The sequence below is a fragment of the Vulpes lagopus genome, chromosome 6 (genome assembly GCF_018345385.1).
Source record: "Vulpes lagopus strain Blue_001 chromosome 6, ASM1834538v1, whole genome shotgun sequence".
NCBI classification, from domain to species: domain Eukaryota; kingdom Metazoa; phylum Chordata; class Mammalia; order Carnivora; family Canidae; genus Vulpes; species Vulpes lagopus.
The window spans coordinates 33981819-34009069 of record NC_054829.1 but is presented as its reverse complement, the minus strand read 5'-3'; the positions used below and the strand labels follow the sequence as shown (position 1 = coordinate 34009069).

Sequence of the window (27251 nt, the reverse complement as noted above, 5' to 3'; positions counted from 1 at the left end):
CCCTGCTGAACTTTAAAAACTTCTATTCAATGAGCAAAGTCACCACCACTGGCTCACCCATCCCCTGGCCTGCCCAGCTGATCTGAGCCCTTAGAACAAGAGGGTTGCTGTGGCTTCCAGGAGCTCCCAATTCTGTAAGCCCAGGTAAGTGACCCTTCTGTTAGGTCTCCCCATAGGCCCTGTGGCTTCCAGAGAGGGTTCCTTCCCTTAACCATCGTGGCCTCTGCTAGGGCAAGAAGACACCACCACCAAGAAGGATAAAATAAGTTTTTATTTATAGTCTTATAGTAAAGGGGAAAGCCTTAACTTGCAAGACAATTCTTGGGCAGTATGTACAACATACTTTTTATTTCCATGGAATGGAATCAAACACGGACTGAGACTACAGAGTACACACTAGAAATCAGCAAATGCCAGGAACAGAGTCGGAAAAAGACAAAGAAATGAGGCCTAAACACACAAAACCCTTCACTGGGATCTGCTGACCGCAGCCAGGACCAGGGCTGGATCACACAATGGGAACGGGTTCCAGGACAGTTGGAACAAGAGTAGGGTGAGGGTGGGGAAGGGTCCGCACTGGGGTGCGGGTTTAGTACCAGGTAAATTGCTCTTGGTATTTACATACAAAATCAGTTGGCTCTATTTCTTAGAAATACACACGGAAAGAAAGGAAGATTTGATCATTACTTTATGAATCTGTCGCTTTGCAATACCGACATCATCAGAAATAGGGACAATTCACTCAGATCCAAATTTCAGTAGCAGGAAATAAATATCAAAACATCATCACTGGCCCTCAATACAAAACCTCTACCCAACTCGATTCTCCCTCCTCGTCCCACCCCCTAACCACCCCTTGGCGGCTACCACTTCACTGCTGCCGGCTGTCCCCTACACATACCACACGAGTGTCATGCGGCCCTCCCCATGGCTGGCTGAGAGAAGCAGGAGTGAAACAGGCCAAAGACTGTGTGCTGCAAATCTGTCCCCACTTGTTTTTATATCACAGACTTCTTCAAAGATCTGGTCTTTCAATAGGAGCGATAAATAGCTTTTTAGGAAAAAAAAAAAAAATCCTTAAAAAAGAAAGGGGATTAGTTCTGATTACTCCAAACCGGTCATCTTCTTAAAGTAGAGCAGTCCACAGATTCACAAAGTCTATCAAACGGAGGTGAGGGTGGCCTGGGAGGAAAGGCCTGGGAGGGGCAGGAGTCCTCCGGGCAAGTGCCCGGCAGGGCTGGAGGAGCTGGTGGCTGGTCAGGACACCATGTGCTCAGAGGTCCGGCCGGCCGTCTATCCTCCACAGAAAAAGCTGCCAAGTTGGGGTGTTTTGGTTTAAAAATTCCTGGTGGGGACAGGGAATCCCTGAAGGGAAACATTAAAAAAAAAAAAAAATTGTGGAAATGGGGAAGGAGAACGAGAGCTGTTGTCCAAGAGCTTCTACGTAAAAATAAAATTAAAAAAAAAAAAAAAGAGAGAGAGAGAGGAAAAAAAGAGTCTCTTAAATGGTTGTGAGGGTTCTGGGGATGAACTGAAAGGAGGACGGGACGATGGAGGAGACGGACAGTTTGTATTGCTGGCCTGCCCCGCGGAGCTTAGCTGGCCTCCATCCGGAGCTTCTTCCTGCTTTGGGGCTCTTCGGGCTCTGACTCCGAGCTGGAGTCCGAGCCTCCATCGAAGGCAGAGATGGTGCTGCCCTTGGCGTTGGTGTAGAGGCTGTTGTCTGAGGAGGGGTAGTTGGTCTGCAGTTGGGCACTCGACCTCGCCTTCTCCAGTGCACGGACTGAAAGGCAACCAAACGAGCGGGTTACAGTCTTCTGGAGACTGGGGGAGTAACCAAGTCTCAGCTCAGGGTCCAGCCTGTTCTTCCGAAGGGCTTGCTGGCCCCCGAGGCTCAGGGTGGCTTAGAAGTCAGTCCCTTCTGGTGGCTGTTCCACCCACACACTTCATTTCCCTCCTTTCCCAGCCAGACCTGGGGGCCCAGTGGACATGGCCAGCCACTCTGCGATGCCACCCAACCCTAAAGAGAAGGCTTGTGATGTCACCGTCCTGCCATGGAAGCCGAGTGTAGAGACAGGAGCATAAGCTCCCTGTGGGAACCAGCAGTGCAATGACAGAGGAGAAGCTGGCCTGGCCATGCCAGGCTCCACAAGGGTGTGAAGGCCACACAGCAGCAGGAAAGGATGACATAAGATGTGTCAGCCAAAGAAAAGTTTTGGCTTAGCTCTCTTGTACAAGATCCACTTGGAAAGACAAGCTGGACACTTGGAAGCAAGTCACCAATACACACAGAATACCTGGGCCTTTTGACACATAGCCCCTACATGCAGGCTGCTCAGCCCAGTAACCAACCCACTGCCACCTCCCACTGCCCGTCCCTTGGGGATCAGCTCATCTTGAGCCTGGAAGGTCAACCCGTTTATTTTATCTTATTTTATTTTATTTTATTTGAGATGTTCTAACCCAGGTGGTTACTTGCATTTCCTTTTACTTGCATCTTCCATGAGGGAGGAAGAGAAGTGAATTCCCCAGGAACAAAGAACTTGATCAGCTCTCGCTTTCCCCTGTGGTTGTAGGAAAAGGCGGGTGTGAGCATTGGAGAACAGCATGGGCCTGGCCCATAGGCTGCCCTGATTGGACTACCATTGACAATGGGGAGGGCTCACTGTCCCTGAACACCTGGAGTTTCTGGTACTTACACAGCACACTCCAATCCAAGGACCTCTCTTTTGAGACACCTGATGCCAGGTGTGACCCCTACTGCAGGCAGAGCACCTGAGCCCCAAGAAGGGGAGAGATCAGGTCAGAAAAAAGTCTCCAAACGTCCAACCCCTAGACTCCACTGTTCCCTCACTGGCGGCTCAGGTCCTTCCTCAGGATGGTTCTAACACTCAACTATTCAGGCCCAAGAAGCAGGGCCACAGCCACTTATGAGCACACACTCCGTAACTGGTTCTGACTCTGCAGGCCCAGGTGCAAAGCCCTGACCTGGCCAGAGCACAGCAGGGCCAGCTGCCCCACCAGCTCAGGTGCTCACCTTGCTGCTCCAGAAGGGCATTCTGCCGCTTGAGGTCATCAATATCTTGCTGGTGTGTGTGGTTTTTCCTTCGCATATACTGGATATACTCTGTGGCTTTGTCTAGGATCTGGGCCCGGGATGCCTGTTGCAACAGGAGAAAAAGCAAAGGGAACAAAGTAAGGACCTCGTCCAAGCAGTGAGGAAACCATGCCTTTCTGCAAGAGCAGGACAGGAGGGTGAGGTGGGCCGGGACTGACAGAGGAGAGGAACTTCTGTTGAAGCCGTCTCTGTGCCGGTCAAGCTATGCTTGTGTGTAAGTGCTTTACACAGCTTACCTCACAGCAGCACTGGGAGGCAGCTCCACCAGGAGCCCGAGGCTCAGAGTTTACTGGTGTATTCAGTCACCAGCTAGATACTGGCAGAACCTGGATTCAAGCTCAGGTCCATCCAAGTCCTGAACTTGTACTCCTCCCATCCCCCTTTGGTTATTTAGGCTGCTTTCAAAGTCTTCAGCCTGGCTATGTCTGAAAACATTAAAATCCTACTTAGCTGAGAGCTTGCACTACTCATTCTCTGTTAGGGAGTGATATGGGCAGCTGGGCCAGAGAGACAAGAACAAGCTCTTAGGGAAGCCAGCTCAGAATCGGAGTAGGTGCAGAGCTTTTCACCAATGTCCCTAGACTTCAGACTAACCCTGACTACGTGCTGCTGTGTCAACCTTCCTGACTGAAGAGACTTGAGTGAAAGCTGTCAGAGCTTGATGTCAACACAGGAAGGGCAGGAGATTGGGCCATTTCAGGAAGCAACCGCACCTTTACCATGGCCATGGGCAGCCTAGGCACTGCCCTGTTAGGGGAAGAGGTTGATAAGCTATTAAAATGGATGTCAGGTTACTGTGCCCCTGGAGGTCAAACATGCCTCAAAGAGTCCCTCCAGGCTGCAAACATGGCTAGAGTTACTCATGGCCAGGCAGCTAACCATGGTACAAAGGAATGGTACAAAGCCAAGAGGACTGATGCCCAAGGCAGGGTATTCTAGATTCTGAGTATGGCATTCATGCCACTGAGGATTCTGAGCAGTAGCAGCAAAACTTCTTACTCGGGGTAGGGCAATACTGGACAGTTCTGTGTCATACTTCTAGCATGTCCCAAACCACCAGAACACAACAGGGGGAAAAGGGCAAGGAAACATCTACCCTCAGGATAGCAAAACTAAATCCACTTGTATTAAACCCTGACAACCTCAATTTCTATACCTCAGGCTGGGCAGCATATCAGAGAAGACTGCAAGGCCTGGATTTATTTACTAGTCCTCAAAAGTACTAGAACTTTCAGGCTTTCCTCTTATAGCATGCTTAAGGCAATTTCCTCAAAAGGAAATTGCTCATATTTAACCATTTTTATCTGCTGCAAATTATGTGCAAGGTACTGAGCACTGTGGGGAAACAAAATGTATTAGTCATGGCTTCTTTGGCCCAGAAGCTTACTTACTATCTAGCTGAGGAGATAAATATATCTATACACAGGCAAATCACAAGGCAGCACCAACAAGTGTAACTTGAGTAGTACAGATTAGAAAGGCCACAGGAAAGATGGCTTCTGGCTGGGGCAATTACCTACTGTGTGCCAGGCATTGGCCTTGGCTCTGTGTGTGTGCAGGCGCGAGCGCACAAACACACAAATGAGGTGACATCTGTGGGAAAGGGTCACTCTGGGCAGAGAGAATAGCACAGCAAGAGTACAAGAGTGGGGACTGAGCCAGGTGTGTTTCCTGAGTAAGTCAGCTTATGTTGGAAGAATGAGAGTACCCAGCGATGCAGGCTTGCAACTCTGGCTGCATAGATGCTTTTCCCATTTCTGGCAAAGGGAACTTACTAGGATGTAATTATTAGGGGATAAAATGGAAGAACCTCCCCACCCCCCACACACATAATTAGAAAGGACTAATTAAAATACTCTGCTTCTCTGGATACTAGAGATGGAATTTTAAAGAAGTACTGTAGGATAGCTGGCAGAGTAGTGAGGAAGGTTATAAGCACCCAGAAGACAGGTACATTCTGGGCTCTATGACTGCAGACATAATTTTTCTCTCCGTGGCTATTTCTTAGAAATTCTAGAAATTCAGACTGCACCTAGCCCTCCAAATTCTATGCACCTCATCAATGACCTGGTTGCTATGTATATTTATATCCCAGGCTCTTTGAGTTTGCCTATTTTTTCAGCTAACAGTTCCCAGAAAGCAACCCTAGCTCTTATTAACTACTCATTTGCAGGAAAAGGAAAAGGAAAAAAAGCAAAAAAACAAGACTACAAATGTTCAGCGATGACTCTTACTAATGAATGACCACACTAAGTAGCAGCCTGTGTGCTACCAGTCTCTTCCTCACATAGTTATACATGAAACCATGAAGTGAAAGTAAGGAGTAAACACAGCACAACAAACCAAAGAGGGGAAAAAAGATCCTTCCAGTAATGGGAGTTTCCATTTCAGCCCAGTTTTCAGATGAAGATAAAATTCACAGATGCTCAGAACACAGAGGTCCCCAAAGAAGGCTGGATTGGTACAAACCCAGCAAAAAAAACCCTCCAAAACACTAAGCACAGCCTTTCCTCCACCCCTTGTTGAGAGCACAAGCATCCCAGGCCACCCCTTGGCAAGTCCAAAAGAATAGTCCAATTAACTTTATTTTGCCCTTCCCAGAGTACTCACCAACTAAAATACAAGAAAAACTTTCAAGCACAAAATACAGAATTGCCCCAAATTTACATGCATGTCTAGTCCAGGGGGGTGAGGGTGTAGAAGCAAACTGTTGAAGCTAGAAAATGCTAGACATCTAAAATCCCCTCTTCTTGGCTTTCTAAACCATATGAGATCATGTGCCCAGCCACAGGATTAAGGTGTGGGCAGGCCCTTCCTTGCCTTCGGGAGTTTCTACTATGTGAACAGTAAACAAGAAACCTGACAAGAACCTCGGGCTTTATGGTTTGGACTGTGGAGTGGCCTCAGGCTTTATGGCACAGACTATGGAATGGCCCTGGGCAGGCTTTCAGTTTCTGTTTTCTGAAATGCACTTTGGCTGATCAGTAATCTGTGTGTGTGTGTATGTGTGTGTGTGTGTGTGACTGAGCAGACAGAACTTGGTAAACCAATGTGTCCACAGATGGACTGTTGCCTTTGGATACCTAGTAAGGACCTGGATAATTTTTTTCCTGCTAATTTTTACAAGCACGAGGCACCAGTTCTGATTCTGCCTAAGCAGAAACCGACACAGCCCTGAGAGAGCACACACTGGCTGAGGGGATAAAAGAGGTACTAGGCTTCTAACATAGCAGTGTGAGTTAATGCAAAGTGGCTCTTCAGCCTCTCCTTCCACCTCTGGGAGCCATGCAAAAGTTCCCTGGACAGCCTTGCCAGGTCTTGTTCCAAAGTTATGGCTGCATTATGGCAATATGAATGATGATGATGACAATAATGGCAGCAGCTAACACTTCCTGAATACTTACTTATTAATTGCCAGGTAGCTTCATACCGCCTTCTGATGTATTATTTCCTCTATTTTATAATTAAGGAAACTGAGGCATAGTACGCTAACTTGCCTACTATTAGGTAATAGAGTCAGGATTTGTAGCCAGGCCTCCAGGACACCTCTACTTTGGGAGCAGAGAGGAAGCTGTGGAAAAGATCAACAGAAATGCACCAACAGGATTATCATAGAGAGGAGTCTGAGCAGGAGGGAAATGACAATCCAAGAGTCACAGGATTTGTCTACAAGGAAGTCAATAAAGCCCCAGGTGAGGATGGTTTCCTTGGAGGAGTCAGAGTTTAGGTAAATCATCCTCAGGGATGAGGAAATGAGCATAGGGATGAGTTGAAGCTGAAGACTAGTTTTTTAGAATTAGGCTGAAAAAATGAGAAATGAAAAAAAAGTAGCTTGTGATAAATCATAGTGGCCATTGAAGGAAGATTTTTTTTTTTCTCTTAAAGACTGGTGAAAACCAAACAGGCTTCTAGCAGAAGAGCAGCAAACAGAAAAAGCCTAAGGATACAAGACAGCATGAGAGAACAGACTGACCCTAGCCCTAGCAGAGGGGAGATGCCGGCTCCCAACGGTGCTGTTGGCTTCATTACCTAACAATGGTCCAAAATCAACACAGAAGACCCAGTGTGGTGTAGCCAAGGTGCCCAACAGGTTCCTGTCCCTTCTCTGGCTCGTGCCACCACTAGTGGCATGATGACATCCCTGCCTAAAGAACAAGGAGAGGAAAGGGCCAACCCAGCCTCCGGAGGCACCCACTTGAATGGAACTGTACTTGGGGTCAGAGGGAATGCAACTCATGTGTTGCAGCAAGAAATGAACATAGTTCACAAAAGGACCCAAACCCAAGAGTTTGATTCTAATTAGACCCTTTTAAAGGTCCCACATGATTGTTGAAGTAGTTAACACTGATATTAGGGTAAAATCCAAGGTTACTAAATCCCACTTAACAGAGTAGCTCTCACAATTTTTTATTTAAGGCCAGAGTTTCACACGTTTGTGGAGATGTAAATCTCCTTACAGTAATCTGGATTTGTGTAAAAACCCACATTGTTTTAGAAAGCAAGTGGAGAGAGGTGAGGAAGAGAAGTAATCATCTTGGTCATATTTATCACTTTTCCTCCTCACTGTCAAAATAAGACCCTACCAAACAGATGATACTACTGCCTTGTACTCCTAAGAACCAAAATGCCATATCCTGGGGAATGAAAATAGTACTGTCTGCCTCACTAACTGACATCTGTTTTGCACCACGTATTTTAAGGAACATAAAACCATTATTTTCTGAAATCTGCACAAGCCTTTATACATATTAAGGTTAAGAGGAAGCTACAGAAAAACTGACATACATTTCCATTGGAATAAGACATCTTCTGAAAATAAAAATTAAAGAATTTGCACAATAAATTTGGGTCTATATTAAAGTAGTCATTACAAAATGGAGCCCCTATCAATGCCAATAAAGGAGGCTGGAAGGCTGTGGGGTCAGAGCCAGCACAGTCACGTGGCCCCTCAAAGCATCCTGCTGGCAAGCCCTCCCCAGCCTACAGGACCATTTTATTGATTACTACAGGAAGGCAGAGCTTTCATGCCCTCTACGGGGCTTAAAGCTAGGAGTTAGACATTTGTTTAAGGGCCTACAAAAATCTTATTTCAAATCCTGTACTCTTTCCCTTGTGCCCTTGGCAGTTTGAAATGAAGTTGTGACACTTGGTCATCAAACTTTGACCATGAAGGATAGAGGCACACAGTTCCCCAAAGTGGAAATACAACTAGTAAATATGTGGAAAAGGATTTAATATTACAAGTAATAAAATACAAAATTAATTACTACCTTTTGCCGACTAAATTAGTTCCTCCTCCAAAAATATTCCAGTGATGGTAAAACTGGAACTCTCAAAATACTGTCAAAAGACTAATCTTTACAAGTATGATACAATTTCACTCATATATGGAATTTAAGAAATAAAACAGGATCATGGGGAAGGAGACAAAATAAGATGAAATTAGAAAGGGAGACAAACTGTAGGAGACTCTTAACTCTAGGGAACAAACTGAGGGTCACTGGAGAGGAGGTGGGTAGGGAGATGAGGTAACTGGGTGATATACATTAAGGAGAACACCATGTAATGAGCACTGGGTGTTGTATGCAACTGATGAATCAATCACTAAGCTCTATCTCTAAAACGATTAATATAGTATATGTTAACTAATTTATTTTTTTAAAAAAGACTAGTCTTTAGCATTTACTTTAAAAAATAAGAAATGAAAGAATGAAAACAATCCTCTCAGAAAGCATTTTGGCAACACAGCAAAAACCAGATGTTCTTAACCATAGACCCAGCAATCCAGCTTCTAGGAATCTCTTCTATGGAAACAGTCACCTACAACCAAGATGGTCAGCACTACATTACTTATATAATTAAAAACCAGGATGCAATGTAACTAGCCAACAGAAGAAACATGCCTAATGACTAAATACAAACACTCTATCATTGGGCAAAAAGCATCTTATGTGTTAAAAAGCTGTAACATTTCAGTCATGTAAAGCATGCATACAAAGAAATCAGAAAGGAATATACAGATTGAAAATACCATCATTTCCTTGCTTCTTAGATTCCATCAATTATTCCATGAATTTTAGCAACAGAAGCTTCTTAGGGGAGAAAAAAAAAAGGAGGCAAGTTTCTTTTGACACTCATTGTAAGACAGCACCCAGTTTTAGTCATTAACATGGGGTATGGAGCAGGGAGCTATGTCTGAACTGCACTGTTGTCCAAATGGCTGATAAGCACTTGAAATGTGACTAGACTGAGTTAAGCTGCGCTATTAAGTATAAAATACATGGATTTCATTGAAATCATACTTATTTTTGCATATTAGGTTAAATAAAATGTATCATTAGAATTAACTTCATCTGTTATTTTACTTTTTTACTGTGTCAACTAGAAAATTTTAACTGTATTGAAAATGCATTGTGGCTCACATTAAACATGTACAGGGACAACACTTGTCTTAGAATCTTAGAATAAAGGAAAGGCTATAGTTGTGTTAGAGAAAGGGGGTACACACTGTTTTCTTCTTCCCATTTTCCTAAAATTTTTGCAATTTTGCTACAGGGAAAAAAGAAAAATGCTGAAGTGAAAGCCTAGGAACCTAATCCAGTATCCTTCCAAATCTCAAGATGGAAAATATTAGTACAGCCTCCTGGCTCTCTAGTCCTCTCCATAGGCATGAGCCCTCCCCTGCTCAGCACTGCAGACACTTCTAGAAGAATGGACAAGACTTCTGCCCTCAAGGAGCAAACCCTTCAGTTAGGTGGTAAGATTGCCACAGAGGGAAGAGAGAATAGGAGAGGCCAATGAAGCCCGTGCACACTGGGGCTGTTGGGAGACCAATACCACAGGGTTCTTTGGGTGGTGAACTGCGAGATATGAGCCTTGAAGCCAGCAGGCAGACAGGCAGGCAGGGGAGGCCCAGGTGAGGAGAAACATGGAGGCGCTTCAACAGGAAAGAGGCCCTCATGGCGGGGGTGGGGGGTGGGGGTGGGGGTCTCTCTTCACTATGAAACCCTGATGTCCTCAGGGTGATATGGCTGGAGTTGGACCTTGAGAAGGCGAACAGCTCCGATAAATGACATTCCTGGGGAAACAGAGGAGGGTGCTCCGCAATAAGGGAAGGAGAAAAGAAAGAAGGCTGGCAACGTGAGTACCTTATTTAGAGGACACAGAATGCCAGTTTTTACCTCGATGGGCACTGAAAAGCCCTGGGAAGGTTTTCAGTAGCACATAAATACAGTGTACAAAGAATTCAATAAATCAATACATTCATAGTTGCTAAGCCCAGGGCTCAATGGAGACGACAAATTTAAGGTAGAAAATTAAATTTTTGAAAAAATTATTTTTAAAAAAAGATTTGAGAGAGAAAGAGAGGGAGCAAGCACATGTGGTCATGCACCAGTGGGAGGGCAGAGATGGAGACAGATCTCAAGCTGACTCCACACTGAGCATGGAGTACAATGCGGGGCCAGATCCCACAAGCCTAAGATCATGACCTGAACCACAACCAAGAGTTGAAGACTTAAAACCAACTGCACCACCCAGGTTCCCCATTGAAAACTTAATTTTGAAGAAAATAACTGCCTAGGCTGGATGGAGTCTATCTAGGAAATAACCTTAACGAATAATGAGGTGAAATGGGTAGGGCTGTGGCTTACGTTTCATTTAAAAGATAATCACTTCAACAGCCCAGATATGACACAGAAACAGTGCTGCTGAATGAATGGCATATCATAAAAGGTATCCACTGGCATGAGCCTGTCCCAGTATACATGGCTAGGTGGACAGGGGGCTTCCTGCCTTTGGTTAATAAATACTTGCTTTGCAGCCTACTGTGTGCCAGGCACTGAGGGAAGAAATAAGACCAAAAGAAGATATTTTCCCTGCCTCATGATATTTCTTCTAGTGCAGGGTGGCAGATGAGCAGATAGTCACCAAGTAACCACAGACATATGTACAATTAAAACTGGGGTAAGTGCTCCAGTCACAGTGCTGAGTGAGTTGAAGAGGAGACTGACCTTTAGCTGTAAGAATCATCAGGTTCCTTGGTATAAGGGAGCTATTTGGTTAGCAACACTTTAAATGTTAAGAAAAGTAGGCTTTAATGGAAATGAAACAGATTAGCTTAGAATTTTAACCTCTTATTTGATGCTCAGCATGTTACCTTATTATTGCTACGTAATAGGTATAATCCTCTATCAACAAGAACAAGATCCTTAAGAGGAGACACTATCTATTACATTATTTTAAACCTCTACAGTGCTCACATAGGTCTTGGGTCTTAATTAAACAGGTGCATACAACCATGTTAGCTGTTGCTGTTTTGTTCAAGGACTGAGTAAGCCCACGGTTTCCTCTGGTGTTCTCATTCCACAGCTATGTACTGTGAACTACCACATGTCAGAGTCTGTGGTAGGAGTTGACTGCGGCAGGGCCCTCATGTTCTCTCACCCAAAAGGAAGGAATACTGAACTTAATGCTCACTAGAAGAAACCCTGGTTTTCTTCTTCATCTCAGGTTATATTATCTCTTTTTAACACAGCTCTACCCAGAAAGGAGAAATCCATAGTACAACTGCCTGAGAGAGCAATTAACCATTTAGATAAGCAGGTATTTAGGAACAGACTAAAAAGATGAGAAATTTCTATAACCCACTATACAGCTACAAATGGCAATGCTGCTATAGAACATTTTATCACTAAAGTCAACTATGCTAAGGAGATAGTGTGATTGGATGCTGGGGCTAACTTATGGGGCAGAGGGCAAAATTATATTGCCATGTAAAGGCAAACTTTACCTGGCTGGCTACCAGGTCTTGAATCCATATAAAGAGAATGAGCTCAGTGCCAGCAACCCACAGGGCAACAGTCTCTAGTACCCAACTGAGTATCCTTAAAACGAATAATTCTGTTTAAAAAAGGAGAAATGTCTTCCTACAGAACAGTTATTCTTTTTTTTTTTTTTTTTAAGATTTTATTGATTTACTTATTTGAGAGAGAGAGACAAAATCCTAGCAGGGGGAATGGCAGAAGGAGAGGGAGAAGCAGGCTACCCACTGAGCAGGGAGCCGAATATGGGGCTCAATCCCAGGACCCCAGGATCCTAGGATCCTGATCTGAGCCAAAGGCAGACACTTAACTGACTGAGCTACTCACAAGCCCTTAGAACAGTTGTTCTTGCCCTTACTCCCTTACTCTGGTTGACTGGCTGATGGTTTTTTTTTTTTTTGGCTGATGGTTTTAATTCCATACTATCTTTCCCTGTGGGATGTCCAGTGGAAGAACTACATGAGAAAAAAGAGACTCAAACAACAGAGTTTGAGAGTTGGCTTGCTTACACTGGGACCTATGGCAAAACCCAAATGGACCACCAACAATAAGGTTTATTTCTCAGAGAAACTAAGTGGATTCAGAAAAATTTACAGACTTTAAGTGATCCTCAACTGTCTGTACTTCAATGTCACCTATGTATCCCACCTCAGGAAAGAGTATGCTAGTAATAACAGCCCCAGTATGACATACTGCCAAGATTACTGGCTCTACCTAGGGGGAGCTCCCAATAAAAAGATCTAAGTATTTAAGCAATATTTCTTTTTTTTTTTTTAAATTTTTATTATTATTTATGACAGTCACAGAGAGAGAGAGAGAGGCAGAGACATAGGCAGAGGGAGAAGCAGGCTCCATGCACCAGGAGCCCGACGTGGGATTCGATCCCGGGTCTCCAGGATCGCGCCCTGGGCCAAAGGCAGGCGCCAAACCGCTGCGCCACCCAGGGATCCCCTTTAAGCAGTATTTCTTCAAAATATCCTCAAGTTGTTTACCTCTCCAGTGTGGCATAAAGATCAACCTCAGCAATCAGCAGCCCTGAATTCTAGTCCCTGTCCATCTGCAGATAGGGATCAGGATCTCAAGCTTGCTCCCTCATCTGTGATACAGTAATGATGGCAGGAACAGCATATGTCCAATTCTATTAGTATAAAACTTTACAGAACCGTTGTGCTTACTTTTATATGGCAACAGAGATGTTGGTTATTGATTTTTTTCTTTTTACTTAATGTAAAAGGTGACCACTTTTTATAACGTTTATGTTATAGTAAAAATAAAACAGCAGACAGAGTATGGCTCTCACATTTAAAGCTATTTTTTTTTATACAAGTATCCCTCATTCCTGGTTAGAATCCAACTCACTCAGTACTGGTTTCGCTTTAAAAAACAAAAAGCTTGGGACATGTATGGCAGATGATTCAAATATTAAGTGAGAAGTCATTTGGAACTTAAAAGATGCTCAAATCAAAGGAGACTAGAGGGCCTTCCCTGTAAGAAATTCGATCTAAGCTCCCCCAAACTCACGATTATTTACATAATGTCGCAACCTTAATTACTGCAATCCAAATCAAGAATTAGCCAATTTCCTTTGGTTTAAATACCATGGTTTTAAAAAATTGCAACATTTAGTGAGCACTAAGAAGACTGAGAGACAAAGTATTCTTTCTGTTAGACTCCCTACAGCATCTGTGAAACAATGCTGGCAGACAAGGAAAATGATGCAGATGGTGGAATTCAGATGGGAAGGGGCTCAGGGCTACTTTACTCATATTTAGTGTGAAATATCTGGATTATAACACAGATAGGATTCTGAAATCAGAAAGGCACCTGGTCAATTTCTACCCTCAGGCTTTGTTAATGGGCTTCACATAAGCTGGCCCCTCGACCACTCCTCTCCCCTTGTCTTACTAATTCTCTGATCTTATTTCCTGTCACCTTCCCTTCACTCATTCCATCCCAGCCACCCTGGCCTCTGTTCTTGACAGGTCCAGCAATGCTACCAGGTTCCTACCTTTGGGCTATTATACTTGCCTTCCTTTGGCCTAGAATACTCATCACTAGATAAGTGATGAGTATTCACTTATCTTTCACTTCCTTCAGACCTTTGTTCAGATGTTGCCTTGCCAGTGAGTTTTCTTGTCTGCCCTACTAAAAACTGCAACCCTTCCTTCCCAGTTTAATTTTCTCCATAGCACTTATCTAACATGCTATATATATTTTACACTATTAATTCACTTTCTATCTTTTCCGCACCCAAATAAAAGTTTCTAGTTGTATGTTCTGTTCACTGCTGTTTCCCTAGTATCTAGAACAGTTCCTGGCAATGCAGCAGAACCTCAGTAAACATCTGATGAATGGACTGAATGAATGGGCCACAATGAATGACAAACTATTCAATTTGTAAGGCTACCAAATTTAAACCATCAACTTCCTTGAAGAAAGCAGACAGCAGGATTTACGATACTGTGATTTTAAAGACTTAAAGAAGAATGTTATGGCAGCACAGAATCAGCTAGATAAGGAAAAAAGTATACTTGAGCGCCTGTGACCAGCTTCTCCCAAAGAGTTCTCAAACTTAAGAATGCTTAAGAATCACCTGACTGCTTGTTATAAATATATATTCTCATGCCTGCCTCCAGAATGACAGTCAGTAGTGAATCTGGAGTGAGCCATAGGCCACCTCCTGGGAAACACTGCCTTGGTGCTACTCCTGGTTAGATGAGAGACTTAAAAGAAGGGAACTCTGTCCATTTAGCTTACCAAAGCCATTTAAATTGATGCCATGGTATATGAATAAGCACTGAGTATCAACAGTTCAGACAAGCACAAGAGATAATCCTTTGCATGTGTGTACCCTGACTAAAAGGATGAGTCTCTCCATCCTAAGGATTTCCTATACTGCTTAGAGAATGTCGTGCCCAGGAATGTTGTTATTCTAGGTAAACATCTTAGTTCAAGGCCACTAAACCAAGTCCACACTAAGTAGGCCTAACCCATGGCAAATTCTGGTTTTGCAATACTAGGTATTCACATGGCCTGTTTTGTTTTTTTCATAAAGGTCAGACCTACCCCAAGCTTCAGTCACATAGAAAGCCACACCTTAGATAAGGTATAAACCACATGACTTACCAGAGCAGCAGTATAAACAAAGTACAACTATAGTGGTTCTAAATTTAATTCTGGATAACCTAAAAAACTCAGGACTCCCACCCACAGAGCTAAATCAAGAGAGCCATTCAAAGCTACCTGAGAGCAATGATTTTTCTTAAAATAGCTGCTTTTTTAAACAGATCATTGGACCAATAAAACACAGGTCCTCTTTGCAGTTGGCCCTTCATACAAGTGAACTGCTGCGGAGAGCAGCTGGCTACATTCTGTGTTAAGGATAGAACTGTGCAAACAGATGTTTTCTCCAAATTCCAAGAAGTGACCCTAACCCATAGGCTTTTTACTCAAAGCTTCCAACTTTGTTTTTCAAACGTAGAAACAGCTGGTGCCTACCTCTCCAGGGAAAACATTAGTTTCTGGAAGGCCATCAGTGGGGTGGAGGGAAGCATAAGACCAATCATTTTTTTCCCTCCATTTCATATGAACATGTCTCTTTCCTTTAGTCTTTTGTCTCATAGTTTAAAATGCTCTTTATATGCCTTGAAATAACAGCTGTTGGAAATGGGAGATCATTGGTGCCCAGGTTGGTTCACATACATTCCCTGAGAGGTCTCATTTAAAATAAATATTAACTCTGAACCATATGAAAGAAATTCTCATGGAGACCTAGGGAGTCACTCACTTCAGAAATCCTTCGTGTTATCCCAAACTTCTATGGGCTACTCTCTGTACTATAGTGGATAGTCATAATCATTTCTTGAATGAGTAATTTATTACAAATAATTCTAATTTTAAACGATAATGCCTACTAATGTCTTATAAGCAGCTCCATCACATCTGTCATTATTTGCTAAAGACAGAGTAGGTGTATAATGATACTCCAAAGAATCAAAAATGAAGGAAACTGCAATACCGGAATATCTCTGATTCCATTTCTTTCTAGACATGTAAGTACCTGGTAAGCCCCACAGCAAGTTTTAAGTTAGTGGTGGCCATCGGTTTTCTCAATAAACTCACCTTCTCTCCTTGGAGTGATGGGACCGAGTCCCGCAAACTGTGAAAGCTGTCTTTGATGTGGTCCCTACGTTTTCGTTCCAGTGCATTATGATGAGCCCGTTTGTCAGCCTAGAAGAATGGGAGAAAGAGCACATTAGCCATGTCACTCCTTTTGCTTGGTATAGGTAGGCGGGGAATAGCCTGGAAGTATATGCTGTCAGCGCTGTCCCTGGCGATTGGGCTGGGAAGGATTTGTCGAGGTGGGCAGTTAGGAGTCTCCAGAATTAGGATCTGCTAAAGGGGGAGAAAGGGGTGAGCAAGGCTTGCGACAGGAACATCCAAAGTAGCTCGATGCATCCAGCTCATGCATAAGTAAAATAAAAGTTATTCACAGGGACAAAGTGTAACTCTCCTGCAGCATCAGTCTTCCCCCACAACTTACTGATGTGCTAAAACAGCCGCCAGTCCATGGTTGGGAAGTGACCAGGGAAAAGCTCTGGGGGGCCCTTCATAAAATGTTAACACCCCCACTGTAAAAGATTCCCCATGGTGGATGCTAGGGAAGGAGTAAGGTCACTGGTACAGTGTTTCTTTCAATGTGAAACCCATCACCACAAGTCTGCTCTAGGTCTCCATTTTGCTAAAAGGGACTAATTGAAGACCTGTTCACCAAACCATACAATAGAAACTAAAACCTCTAGAGATCCCAGATACATGAATCTGAGATTATGACAGAGCTGATAAAGACACCAACCACATTCTGAGTTCCTGTTTTTTTAAAAAGTGGATCCATGGCCGTGATCCTGCCAAGGGCTTCCCCTCAACACAGGCTATGCCAGAAAGGTTGTTCTTAGCAAATCATCTGACACCCACAAGCTCTGAATGAATTTCCTCAGGCACCTGTGGCAGGTCAGGCTTATCTGGCAGTATCTAAATAGCCATGGACCAAAGTCTTTATCCTTAGAATCACAAAGAACTATCAGCTGGAGAGGGATGATTACTAGCCACAAAATCAGCAATGGCAAAATACTCTGGCTTCAGGCAAGAGTGCTGGAGAGCGCTGCAAGAGAGCTTCAGCAGGTCCCTAGAAAAAGGGCATTCCCTCCAAATGGAACACAGATGCTTAACTTAGTCAAAAGCAAGAACTTTTATCACATTCACACTTTGGGAATTATGGAAAATAATATACTCTGAGAATTGACCCTGAATACACAAGGTTGTACTGAGCTAACCTAGAGAGCAAGTGTGTATATGGAAAGTTCGGGTAGCTTTAACCTACCCAGGACACCAGGAATTTTAGATATGAAGCAACAAGAGTAAATAACTTGGCTTAGCACAAGAATGCCTCAAATGAATCCTTGTACTAGACAAGATGTACAGACAAAAGTCTATAAAGACAAGAGTCATGGGAATGAAAGGACTTGAAATTCTATTATCTAATCCTAAGTCTGAGATATTAGAAAGAAAGAGGCAGCTGGGAGCAGCTGTGGTAATTGAAGTCACTTCCTGGTCTCTCAAGCACAATACCTCACCTATAGCTTTGTTGAAAAGGACACCTGGTTCCCATCGTGGCCGTAACTCTACATGGCCTAGCAACTCATTTTCAGGGCAGATGCCTGGACACTTCTAAAACTCTCCTAATCTTGTTAAGCCTGAATTCATGGCAAAGAGCTTGCTGAACTCAGTAACACATGGAATTTATGGAGAAACTGAGGGAGTGATCAAGTTTGGACACTAGATAACCTGAGACTAGAGGTGATACACGCACTGTATCACACAGCATCAAAAGAATGCCAATGCCTTCTAACAATAAGGATGAAAAAACTTGAAGGAATTAAGCATATTTAAGTACCTAGTCCTTTCCTAACTTACAGTCCCCTCTAGTCACCTACACAGGTAAGTGGGCTGGGCTCTAACCTGGACTATACCTAAAGTGCTGAGAAGGTGGAGATGGCATTTGGCATCTATCAGCTGTTCCAGCATTTGCTACATACTCCCTAAGATGGTTTATTTACATGCAAATTAATTGCCCAGCTTTGGTCTCCAGCAGCAGCCCAAGATACTCCTGTCTACTAAATCATCCTAATTCCTGGCCCTCCTCCCGGCTTAAGAGCTGTGCACAGAAGCAGTGACAGCAGAGTTACCCACAATTCCTCTTGTTGATACAAATAAAATCCTAATTGTCTGTTTTCTTTCTGGGAGAGTCCTGCAAATCTCAAAAGGTTAGAATCAAGTTGGACTTGGTTTCACTCAGGCCTGCACTACAGGGGTGGAGCTAGGTATAACCTAACACCAAAATCATCCCCACAATGCACTACCCCCTTCCCATTCACTGAGCCCTGAAAGGACTCAAACGGACAAGTCTTTTGGTTAGAGGATTGTTAAGTGAACTTGGCTGTGGACCATCAGCAGAAATCTTGGCTTCTCATCTAGGGAGCCAGCCAAGTTTGAGAAGTTGGCTCAACGAGGAAAGGCAGCAGTCCACTGCCTGGTAGAAAGCCTGGGCTGGGGACTGTTGTTCTTGAAGTAGTGGATGGAATTTCTGTGGTGGTTCCAGGCCCAATTTAACTAGCAGAAGAGTAGAATCTCAGACCAATCCCTGCTGCCATGTTCATCCTCAAGCTGCTTCTCTTAACCAGAATCAATTTCAAAGCTCTCAGAGACAATGGCAATGATGTATTTTCTCCTCCCTAGGCCTCATTTGAAAGAGCAAGTTAAAAATATGCAGAATTAACATGCTAACTCCAAGTAACTCTATACTAAATGATACCTCTAAGTAGCTTGAAAGAGCATATGAAAAACCTTTACACAAAGTTGAGAATTCTGTTCAGGAAACATGTCCAAACCACAGAGATCCATCCAGCCTGATAATAATGCTCCCCTGTCCCCCACTCCAAATCATCCAAATGGAAGGCCAGTTGCCAGGCTTATCATTGCTTTGTTAATGGTCTTTACTTGCTGGCAACCCTTTTTGAAAGGGCCAAGATTTCAGAGTTGAGAATGAAAAACAGGATAAAGACTTTCAATGTAAAGCATCTGAGATATTCCCACAAACTCAAAACTAGTTAAAAGGGGGGGCTTGGGAGAAGGGCCAAAGAACTGTGTGTCTTGAACATATAAAACTCAACTCAGAAATTAGCCAGTATTCTGTCGCCTGTACTGAGAAAGATGTTTGATAATGAAAACAAGTGGTACCAAAAAAATTCTAGAAGACAGCAGAAGTATTTTGAGTCTACACAGCAAGCTCTCAAATACCTCCATTCTTATATCCTATAGGAGCTGTGACTGGATGCTGCCACCCTTCCACTTCACTCCATTTGCAGTTTCTGCCAAAAAACCCTTCCTTCAGGGCATCCCAGGCTAACAGAAATCCTAAAGGGCTGTGTGATACTGAAGCGTGGCCCACAGATGCTCAACAGGAACTCCAACACCAAATCGCTTCCAGCTTTGACATCTCTGCCAAGGTTTTTACTCAGCCTCTTAGTTTTATTTCCACCAAACTTTCCACACTGGCAGCCAGAGTACAAATCTTCACCTATAATTTGTCCACCTCTGACACTAACAAGCACGTGTATCTTAAGTGTTGTTATATGTTGAAAGCAAACATTATTTTGTTGGCCAAGAAGTTGCTAAACCGGCAGGAGGTCATTCAAGCTAAGGAGGTCTGTTCAAAATTGAGGGGAATCTCTCTAAATTATTTCCTTCCAACTTATTGCATAGAGAATACAGCTTCGTTCAAGGCATTGCATCAGTTAGCAACCTCATTTCCTGCAAGTTCTAGGTAGGCAAATAGCATGGGGAAATAAATACTCCATTATTCAAGGATGCAAAAGGTTCTCCAGAACGATGCTATTTCTTTCAGGCTACTTGACATCTAACCCCATCTACAGGAGAATCTTCTTAATTCCCATATAAAAAATGCACAGCATATACTGAATTAGAGTTGCCCACTAAACATTTACTGCTTTTAAGAAATTGAAAGATTGCATTTTAGAGAAGAGAGAGTGTTAACTTATTTTGAATAAGCTACTCTTATTAAACACAAATGCAGAAAATACACAGGTTCAAAATTCTCATCAGAAAAGATCTGTTTATTACTTCTGATGGCAAGCAGACAGAATAAATAAAATGGAATTTCTTAGCAACTTAATTCATTTTAATCAGCACAAAAACTACAACATGAAATAACAGATAGCTAGGATGAGAAACTCACTAAAGTCCTTAACAGAAGGATATAAACTGGGATCCCTGGGTGGCGCAGCAGTTTAGCGCCTGCCTTTGGCCCAGGGTGTGATCCTGGGGACCCGGGATTGAGTCCCACGTCGGGCTCCTGGTGCATGGAGCCTGCTTCTCCCTCTGCCTCTCTCTCTCTCTCTCTCTCTGTGTGACTATCATAAATAAATTTAAAAAAAAAAGAAGGATATAAACTTCAACTTTCTAACACCTTTCCTGCTGGAAGCTGACTGCCTGCTACGTATTCCTAACATCTACTAATACATGTGTTTTTGAGGCTTTTTTTTTCTAGTATAATTTGGGCCTGAAAGAATTTGGGAATGCTATTATGCAAATATGCTATCAAACTATAGCTATTTAAGAAAGTAAAAATCCCCTGGTCATGAAATTTTAATTGAAAACCAAGCTGGATTCCATGATCAACTATTTCCCTATTATAGGCATCTTGAAAAAGAATTTTAAAACGTAAGATCACCCTTTACTGTAACAAACAGGCATACTGAGGAAGCAAACTTGGCATTTCTGCATCACTGTCAACATTCTGAAGCACACACAAAGTATACGCAGCGTGCAGCACTTCTGCCACACAACTTAATTCTAGGTAAAATAGAGAGTCATTTCCTGAGTAAGTAAATTCCAATCTCGAAGGTGACCAAGCTCATTCCCTTCTAAAGAGATTACAATTCCTAAAGTGCTTCTTTGCTTAAGAGTGCTGAGACGTTAAAAATATTTCATATCAGGGAAGTCCACAAGTGAAACTGCACAAATCTGTTTTTATACCCGTTAACAAATATACTGTAACTGCCAACACATTTAGCTGATATGAAGGATAATAGGCTAAAAAAGGCCTTGGGTTTTCCAACTAATACACCAACCCTACATTTCTCATATATTTTCATTTTTCCCAAAAGAAATTTCCCAAACAGAAATAAAACAAAAGGATCACTTTGTATGAAACATAGCTGTCCCAGAAAATTATCTTCAAAATGTAACCCCTTCCCTCCAAAAACACAGTAAGACAGCATTGGTGGGATTGTGAGATGTATAAAATTTAGTAATAAAAATACTGTTTGGGATTATTTCCTTCAACAAAGCTTACTGGTCACCGGAGAAGCTGTTTTCCGTTTGCACTGAGGCAAGAGAAAAAAATATTCGTCAAATCAGTTTCACTTTCTGTTATACTTAGCCTCACTTCCTAACTGTTCTTGCTGAGAATCTTATATTTCTCACACAGCAAGGCTGTACCTATTGTAGTGACATTATAAAACATAAATAAGTGTCTCTATTTCCATTAGGACTCACAGAACCTTTTTCCATACAACTTTTTAAAAGTTCTCCAATAGTCCTAAATACTTGGTTGTTCACATCCTTTTCTGAACTAATACAAAGCTTAAGAATAGTTCCCTCAAATTTTAAAAAATATATTTATTATTTATACTAAATGGTGGGAAATTGATGTATTCGCAGAGGAAAAAAACCCAAAATCCATTTTACCCCACTTGTTCATGATAATTGTTTGATATACTATAAAATTTATCTATTGCTTCTTCTCTCCATACTATGGTGATTATTTTATGCCAGATAATATTTAAAAGTCTCAGCAAGTAGAGGTGTCAAATTAAAAACAGAGGGTCAAATTCACTCCCACTGCCCACCTCCCAAAATCAACGAGAAAAAAAACCTAGGCACCTTACCACCAAACTAAAAATATCTAGAAAAAACAATGACATTAGCATTCTAGGAGAGTGGAAACATTTTAATAATTTAATAAAGCAATTTACATCAATACCCTTGTGGATGGATATTTTGAAAAGCAGAAAGCTTTCAAGAGCTGTAAGCCAAACTTTCACAAAGAAAACTTTCTCTCACTGGAAAGCCAATGTAATTCCAAGTCAAATAATGATTCTGCAAAGCATGCCTAACCAATCCCTATCCTCCAATCCTGATCAAGCCCTGGGGCACATTTTATAACTGGAGACTTGGGAAAAAAAATGTTTTAAATAGACTGGATCCCAAACATGAAACTCCACATTCACAATAAGGATCACAGTGACTAGAAAAAAAGAACTGAATTTCCAAATAAACGCGTAAAGGTAAGTGTCTGACAATATATCAAGGAAAGATAAAACAAACCTTTTATAGTGACTTTTACCCAGGGATAATTTTTAAAATCTTCTGGAACAACTGCATACTCTAGATTTTACAGCAAGTATCAGCTCTCAATAAACAATATTTTTTCTTAATGCCTATCTGCACGGACAACCTACAGAAACTTTGCTTGCTCTAAAAAATAACAGATATAAGGAAGAGGACTTGCTTTTATCCTGGGATACCAGAGGTACCAAAGTGTCATCCTGCATATTCTAACAAGTTCCCAAACAACTTGGCTGTCCCAAACATCATTTCAAAAGTCAGAAAAATAACATAAAAATCTGGGTTTCTAGACTTTCTTTAAAAATAAGATCTGGCAACAGTGAGCCCTTACTCCCACATAACAACACCCCACCGGAGTTTAGTGATTGCCTTTTCAGATGAGACATGTGCATTCCAGAACCCAGTCCTCACCTCCATCCTTATTCCCAACGATCTTACTGCCTGGCCCCCCAGAGGCATCTGAATTTTTGACCCCCATTCTATAAACTTTGTGCTGTTCCCATCTGTCAAATGTTAGACACTCTGATGTATTTCTCTTCCTCTCTCTGACTCTGATTTTTTTTGTGTCTATTTTTTTTTTCTCTAATCTATTCATGGTACTGTCCCAAACTGGAAAAGCATGAGAGTAATATCTATCCAAATCCACGGAACCGTCTACTGACAACATTAATACCAAACCCTGAGAAATTTACTGATAACATTGTATGGTCTCAACCACCACCTTTTAGCAAATCTATCTCTGCAACGCCACCTTTCCTTGACAATTTTCCCATTTTCTTTATACCTCTCCTTCAACTCAATCAGACCAAAATAAGCAGTTTGTGACACTTTCATATTCAACCTTTGGTTCCTCTACATTTCTAATTTCTGCATTAGAATGATACCAGGTTGTGCCAGATTCTATAGGTCTACAGCAGTCACATGACCACGTGACTTTTGGTTAAAGATGATTTTTTGCATGTGGCTTCAGCTTCACATAACTGTGTATGTATGGTTTAGAATCTGCTTGTGCCAAACGAAATCTGACCACTTTGCCCCGAAATAATACAATTTACTTCAGAATGACATTTCTCATTTTACACTTACATAGTGACATCTAGATCCCCCACCTGGAAACTACAGAAAGAGTCATTTCTCTGCAAACAGCTCCTTTCACTCACCTACACTCACTGAAACACCTGAGAGTCTAGGATGAGGAGATTTGAAAACCCGCTCCCCCGCCCCCCACCTAGAACCCCAGAAAACTGCCCCGCCTCACCTTAGCGGTTACAGAAGAGTTTACTACAGTATTAAAAACAATAGGACAATCTTTTTCTCTCTGACCCCAAAAAGGACTAGAACTGAACGGAAATGAAAATGAAATGGAGAGTAGGAGACGTACCGCAGATTGAAACCTCGGTTGCTCTTCCTGGAATAAGAGAGAAAAAAAAATAGAAAATATAGAAGTTATTTTTACACTTCACATTCAATAATAAGAAAGAAAATGCCGGCGGCGGAGGAAGCGGCGGGTGGGGAGTCAGCCAGACCCCCCTCCCTCCCTCCTCACCCCACGCCCCCATCCCCCCAGCGGGATCCGGTAGCCGGGCAGGGGGGTCCCGAGCGCCGCCCCTCCTTCCGGGATCCGACTCCGGCCGGAGGGGGTTCAGAGCACTGTCTCCTCCCCTCGCACCCAGCTCTGGGCATCTGGGCACTCCCACCCCCTCTCCGCCCTCCCTCACCCCCCAGGATCCGTGGGTCACGGGAAGAGGGTGATCGCAACCGAGGGGGGCAGGTCCCGAGCGGCGTCCCCTTCCCCGGGATCGGACAATGGATCCCGGGCGCACCCTGTCCCGGACCCCCGGATCCTGAGCGGGATAGGGTGGGAGCCGGAGGCAGCAGCACCCTCCTCCACCGGGGGAGGTGGGGGGTCCCAAAGGCCGCGTGTCTCCACCCCACCTCCAGTCCCAGAAGGCCGCTCCGGCTAGGAGCCTGGAGGGGAGCGAGCCGGGAGCGCGGCGGAGGCGGTCCCAGCCGGGGGAGGGGAGGGGAGGGGAAGGGGAAGGAGGAGGCGGCTGCCCGGCCCCCTGCCGCCGTCGCCCCGCTGAGAGCCCCGGCCGCTGTCCCCGCCTGACAACCCGCACGGGAAGGAAGAAGCCCCGGGACTCACGTCGCTCTCCACCTCGATGTCATCGTTATCGCTCATTTCCTACGGCCCAGGGAGCGGCCACTGCAGCGGCGGCGGGGAAGGGGGGAGGGGTGGAGGGGAGGGGGAAGTCACCGACAACAACAAGCCGAGTCCCCCCACACACACACACACTCACTCACTCACTCGCTCTCTCACTCACACACACACACACACAACACGGGCGAGAACCACCTCCTCACTGCAGCACCGGATCAACGGCGGCACGCACGCCCGGTCGGCCCCCTGCCACGTGACCGGGTCCGTCACGCTGGGGCCGCCGAGACTTGTAGTTGTCTTCCCTTTGACTGACGGCCCGGCTGGCTCCGGAAAAACTACAAATCCCAAAAGGAGCTGCACACGGCCGTCGCCTGTCCAGCCTGTTGACGGAGCCCAGAGCGCCTGCGTGTCCTGTGGAGGGGGGCGGAGAGCGAAGCGAAGCGGTGTCTGCTGGGAGTTGTAGTCCGCAGACCGCGAGTTGTCAGGAGGTTTTCTTCCAGAGGCTTGCAGAGGAGGCTGCTGGGAAGACAGGACACGTGGAGGGAGCTGGGGCTCCAGGAGCCCGGCACTGTCTGAGCGCCGGGCGCCGGGCCCAGGGGACAGGGTGGAGGCTCTGGGGGAGTAGCTGGCTGCCTAAATAACGCTGCCTCTCCTTGGTGCGACTGGTTTTACTTTGTCTTCCTGATGCCTGAGTCGCTCTGCATTGCGCCCTGGGGCGTAACCCGCTTGGGCCGGGGAGGTGGGGTGCGGGGGGGGGGGGTATCCTGCTGCGGGGGACCTAGGGGGCGCGGCTCGGAATGCCCACGCGAACCTTTGGGACCTGGCAGTGGGGAGGTGTCAGTAGCAGGTGTTAAGTGGCGTTACAGGACTGGCAGGATGACCGGCCTCGCTGACGGACCGCTCCCAGCCAGGAGAATCTTGCATTCATTCGTCTAGAGGTGACTGTCCTTGCTGCTCCCCGTGAGGCCCCTAGGTTTATGGATCCCAGGTCCTCAACAACCATTTACGTGGAAGTAAAACCCCTTCTGAGTTTGTTGTAGGCCAGGTAGATGAGAAAGTGCCCAGGGCTTAAGACTGCCATAGTTAAGAATTGCAAAAAGTATCAAGACAGGAAATTTGTGCAGCTCCCTATTCAGTTAAAACATATTTATTCCATCAATATTTATTGAATACCTGTCATGTACCAGCACGGGGAAACCAAAATGTAGGAGACTAACTGGTCCCTGACTTCAGGCAGTTCACAGCTGTCGAAACAAAAATGATACTGCACAGCCATCATTCTAAGAGTGTATCTCAAAAAAATAAATAAATAAAAAAATAAGAGTGTATCTCAAGCCCCACAGAAAGAAAAAACAAAATAATAAGATACTTTCAACCCTGAGATAAAGGAACTGAACTACTCTTTTACATTTGGTGTTCAACGTGAATGAAATCTCAGGCGTTTCCCTTAAGTTACAGGTTCCCTAATGAAAACCGTTTTATCACTCATTTTTGAGGACAGAAATTTGGTATATGTGACAAATCTTCCCATGTGAGCATATCATCAGGGCTGAAGAGACCAATGTAAACCATGGTAATCTTCCTCTTACATCTTTTCCTTTAAGTATCTTGTAATTTTTACTCAGTGATACAATCCTAATGAAGTCTGCCCATCTTTGCAAGTAAACGTACCTTTTCTAAATACTTTTATCTCCTAGTCTTCCTTTTACATCCAATTGGGGATACAGGCATAAGCAGATCATTCTAAGAGCTGAGGGGCTGTCAGGGAGACAGGAAAGTAGTTCTGGGTGAGTTAATTAGCTGAATATTAGAAACTAGAGCTAACTCATATTAGAAACTAGGACAAACAATTATTGGTGCCAGTTATGTGCAAAGCATTATAGGGCGACACTGGCTACAAGTTAAAATCACTCTGGGGCTTTTAAAAATTTTAATGTCCAGGCTTCACCCCAAACCAATTAAATCAGAACCTCTGGGGGCAAGAAGCAAGTAGCAGATTTTTTTTTAAAGCTCTCCAGGTGATTCCAGTATGCAGCCAAAGTGGAGAACCACTGCTGCAGAGGATGCCAAGTTAAATAAGACAGTCTTCCACTAAATGGTGCATTTTATAAGAGTGAATTTTATAGTTTATTGAAATTATATTTTAATAGAACAGCTATATAAAAAAATAGGATAGTGTTTGTCCATTTGGAATCTAAAAACTGATAGGGGAGTAAATTATGAACACAAATAATTGCAATGAAAACAGACTGTGTAGATGTTAAATTAGTTACACAGGCAGTGAATGCTGTAAGAGCTCAGAGAAGGGAGAAATACTTCCAGATCTGAGAGAGGTGGGGAGATGCTGGTGATCAGGTAAATCTTAGGCTGTCAACTCCATTGGGGCAGAAACTGGTTCTGCAGAGAACAGGTCAGATTTTGGTCACCATGAATCCCCAAATGCTAGACGAAGGGTTGGGCCCATAGGAGAGGTGGAGAGGAAAGGCTTTCCAGTCAGATTTTAACACATTTATTTTTAGTAATTGATAGAATATGAAGACCCATTAACTCAGTTAAGATGGGGGCCTGGGTGGCTGAGTGGTTGAGTGTCTGCCTTTGGCTCAGGTCATGATTCTGGGGTCCTGGGATCGAGTCCCACATCGGGCTTCCTGTATGGAGCCTG

At 43.8% G+C, this 27251-nt stretch overlaps 1 protein-coding gene across 4 annotated transcripts; it reads right to left on the bottom strand.

Moving 5' to 3' along the window:
- Positions 1–253: 253 nt before the first annotated feature.
- On the bottom strand, positions 254–24824 carry MAX (MYC associated factor X). Of its 4 annotated transcripts, none has more exons than XR_005988501.1 (6): positions 24575–24824; positions 23810–23836; positions 16063–16170; positions 3038–3161; positions 2464–2564; positions 1647–1783 (listed from the first exon to the last, which is right to left on the bottom strand). XR_005988501.1 is itself a non-coding variant. In XM_041759442.1 (5 exons), exons 1-5 carry the CDS (start codon positions 24608–24610, stop codon positions 1596–1598), a joined length of 483 nt encoding a protein of 160 aa, XP_041615376.1. In that variant the 5' UTR covers positions 24611–24824; the 3' UTR covers positions 254–1595. The 4 variants fall into 4 exon arrangements, 2 of the variants coding, with proteins under 2 accessions (XP_041615376.1, XP_041615377.1); XR_005988500.1 differs by having other exon boundaries at positions 1657–1783; positions 2480–2564; XM_041759442.1 differs by lacking the exon at positions 2464–2564 and having other exon boundaries at positions 254–1783.
- Positions 24825–27251: the final 2427 nt, after the last annotated feature.

Excerpts from the sequence above, each read along its gene's own strand:
- MAX (XM_041759442.1), bottom strand. The coding sequence starts at position 24,610 with ATGAGCGATAACGATGACATCGAGGTGGAGAGCGAC. Across the intron at positions 16,171-23,809 it reads AACCGAGGTTTCAATCTGCG|GCTGACAAACGGGCTCATCA; the intron begins GTACGTCTCCTA and ends CCATTCTTCTAG. Across the intron at positions 1,784-3,037 it reads TGCCCTTCTGGAGCAGCAAG|TCCGTGCACTGGAGAAGGCG; the intron begins GTGAGCACCTGA and ends GTTGCCTTTCAG.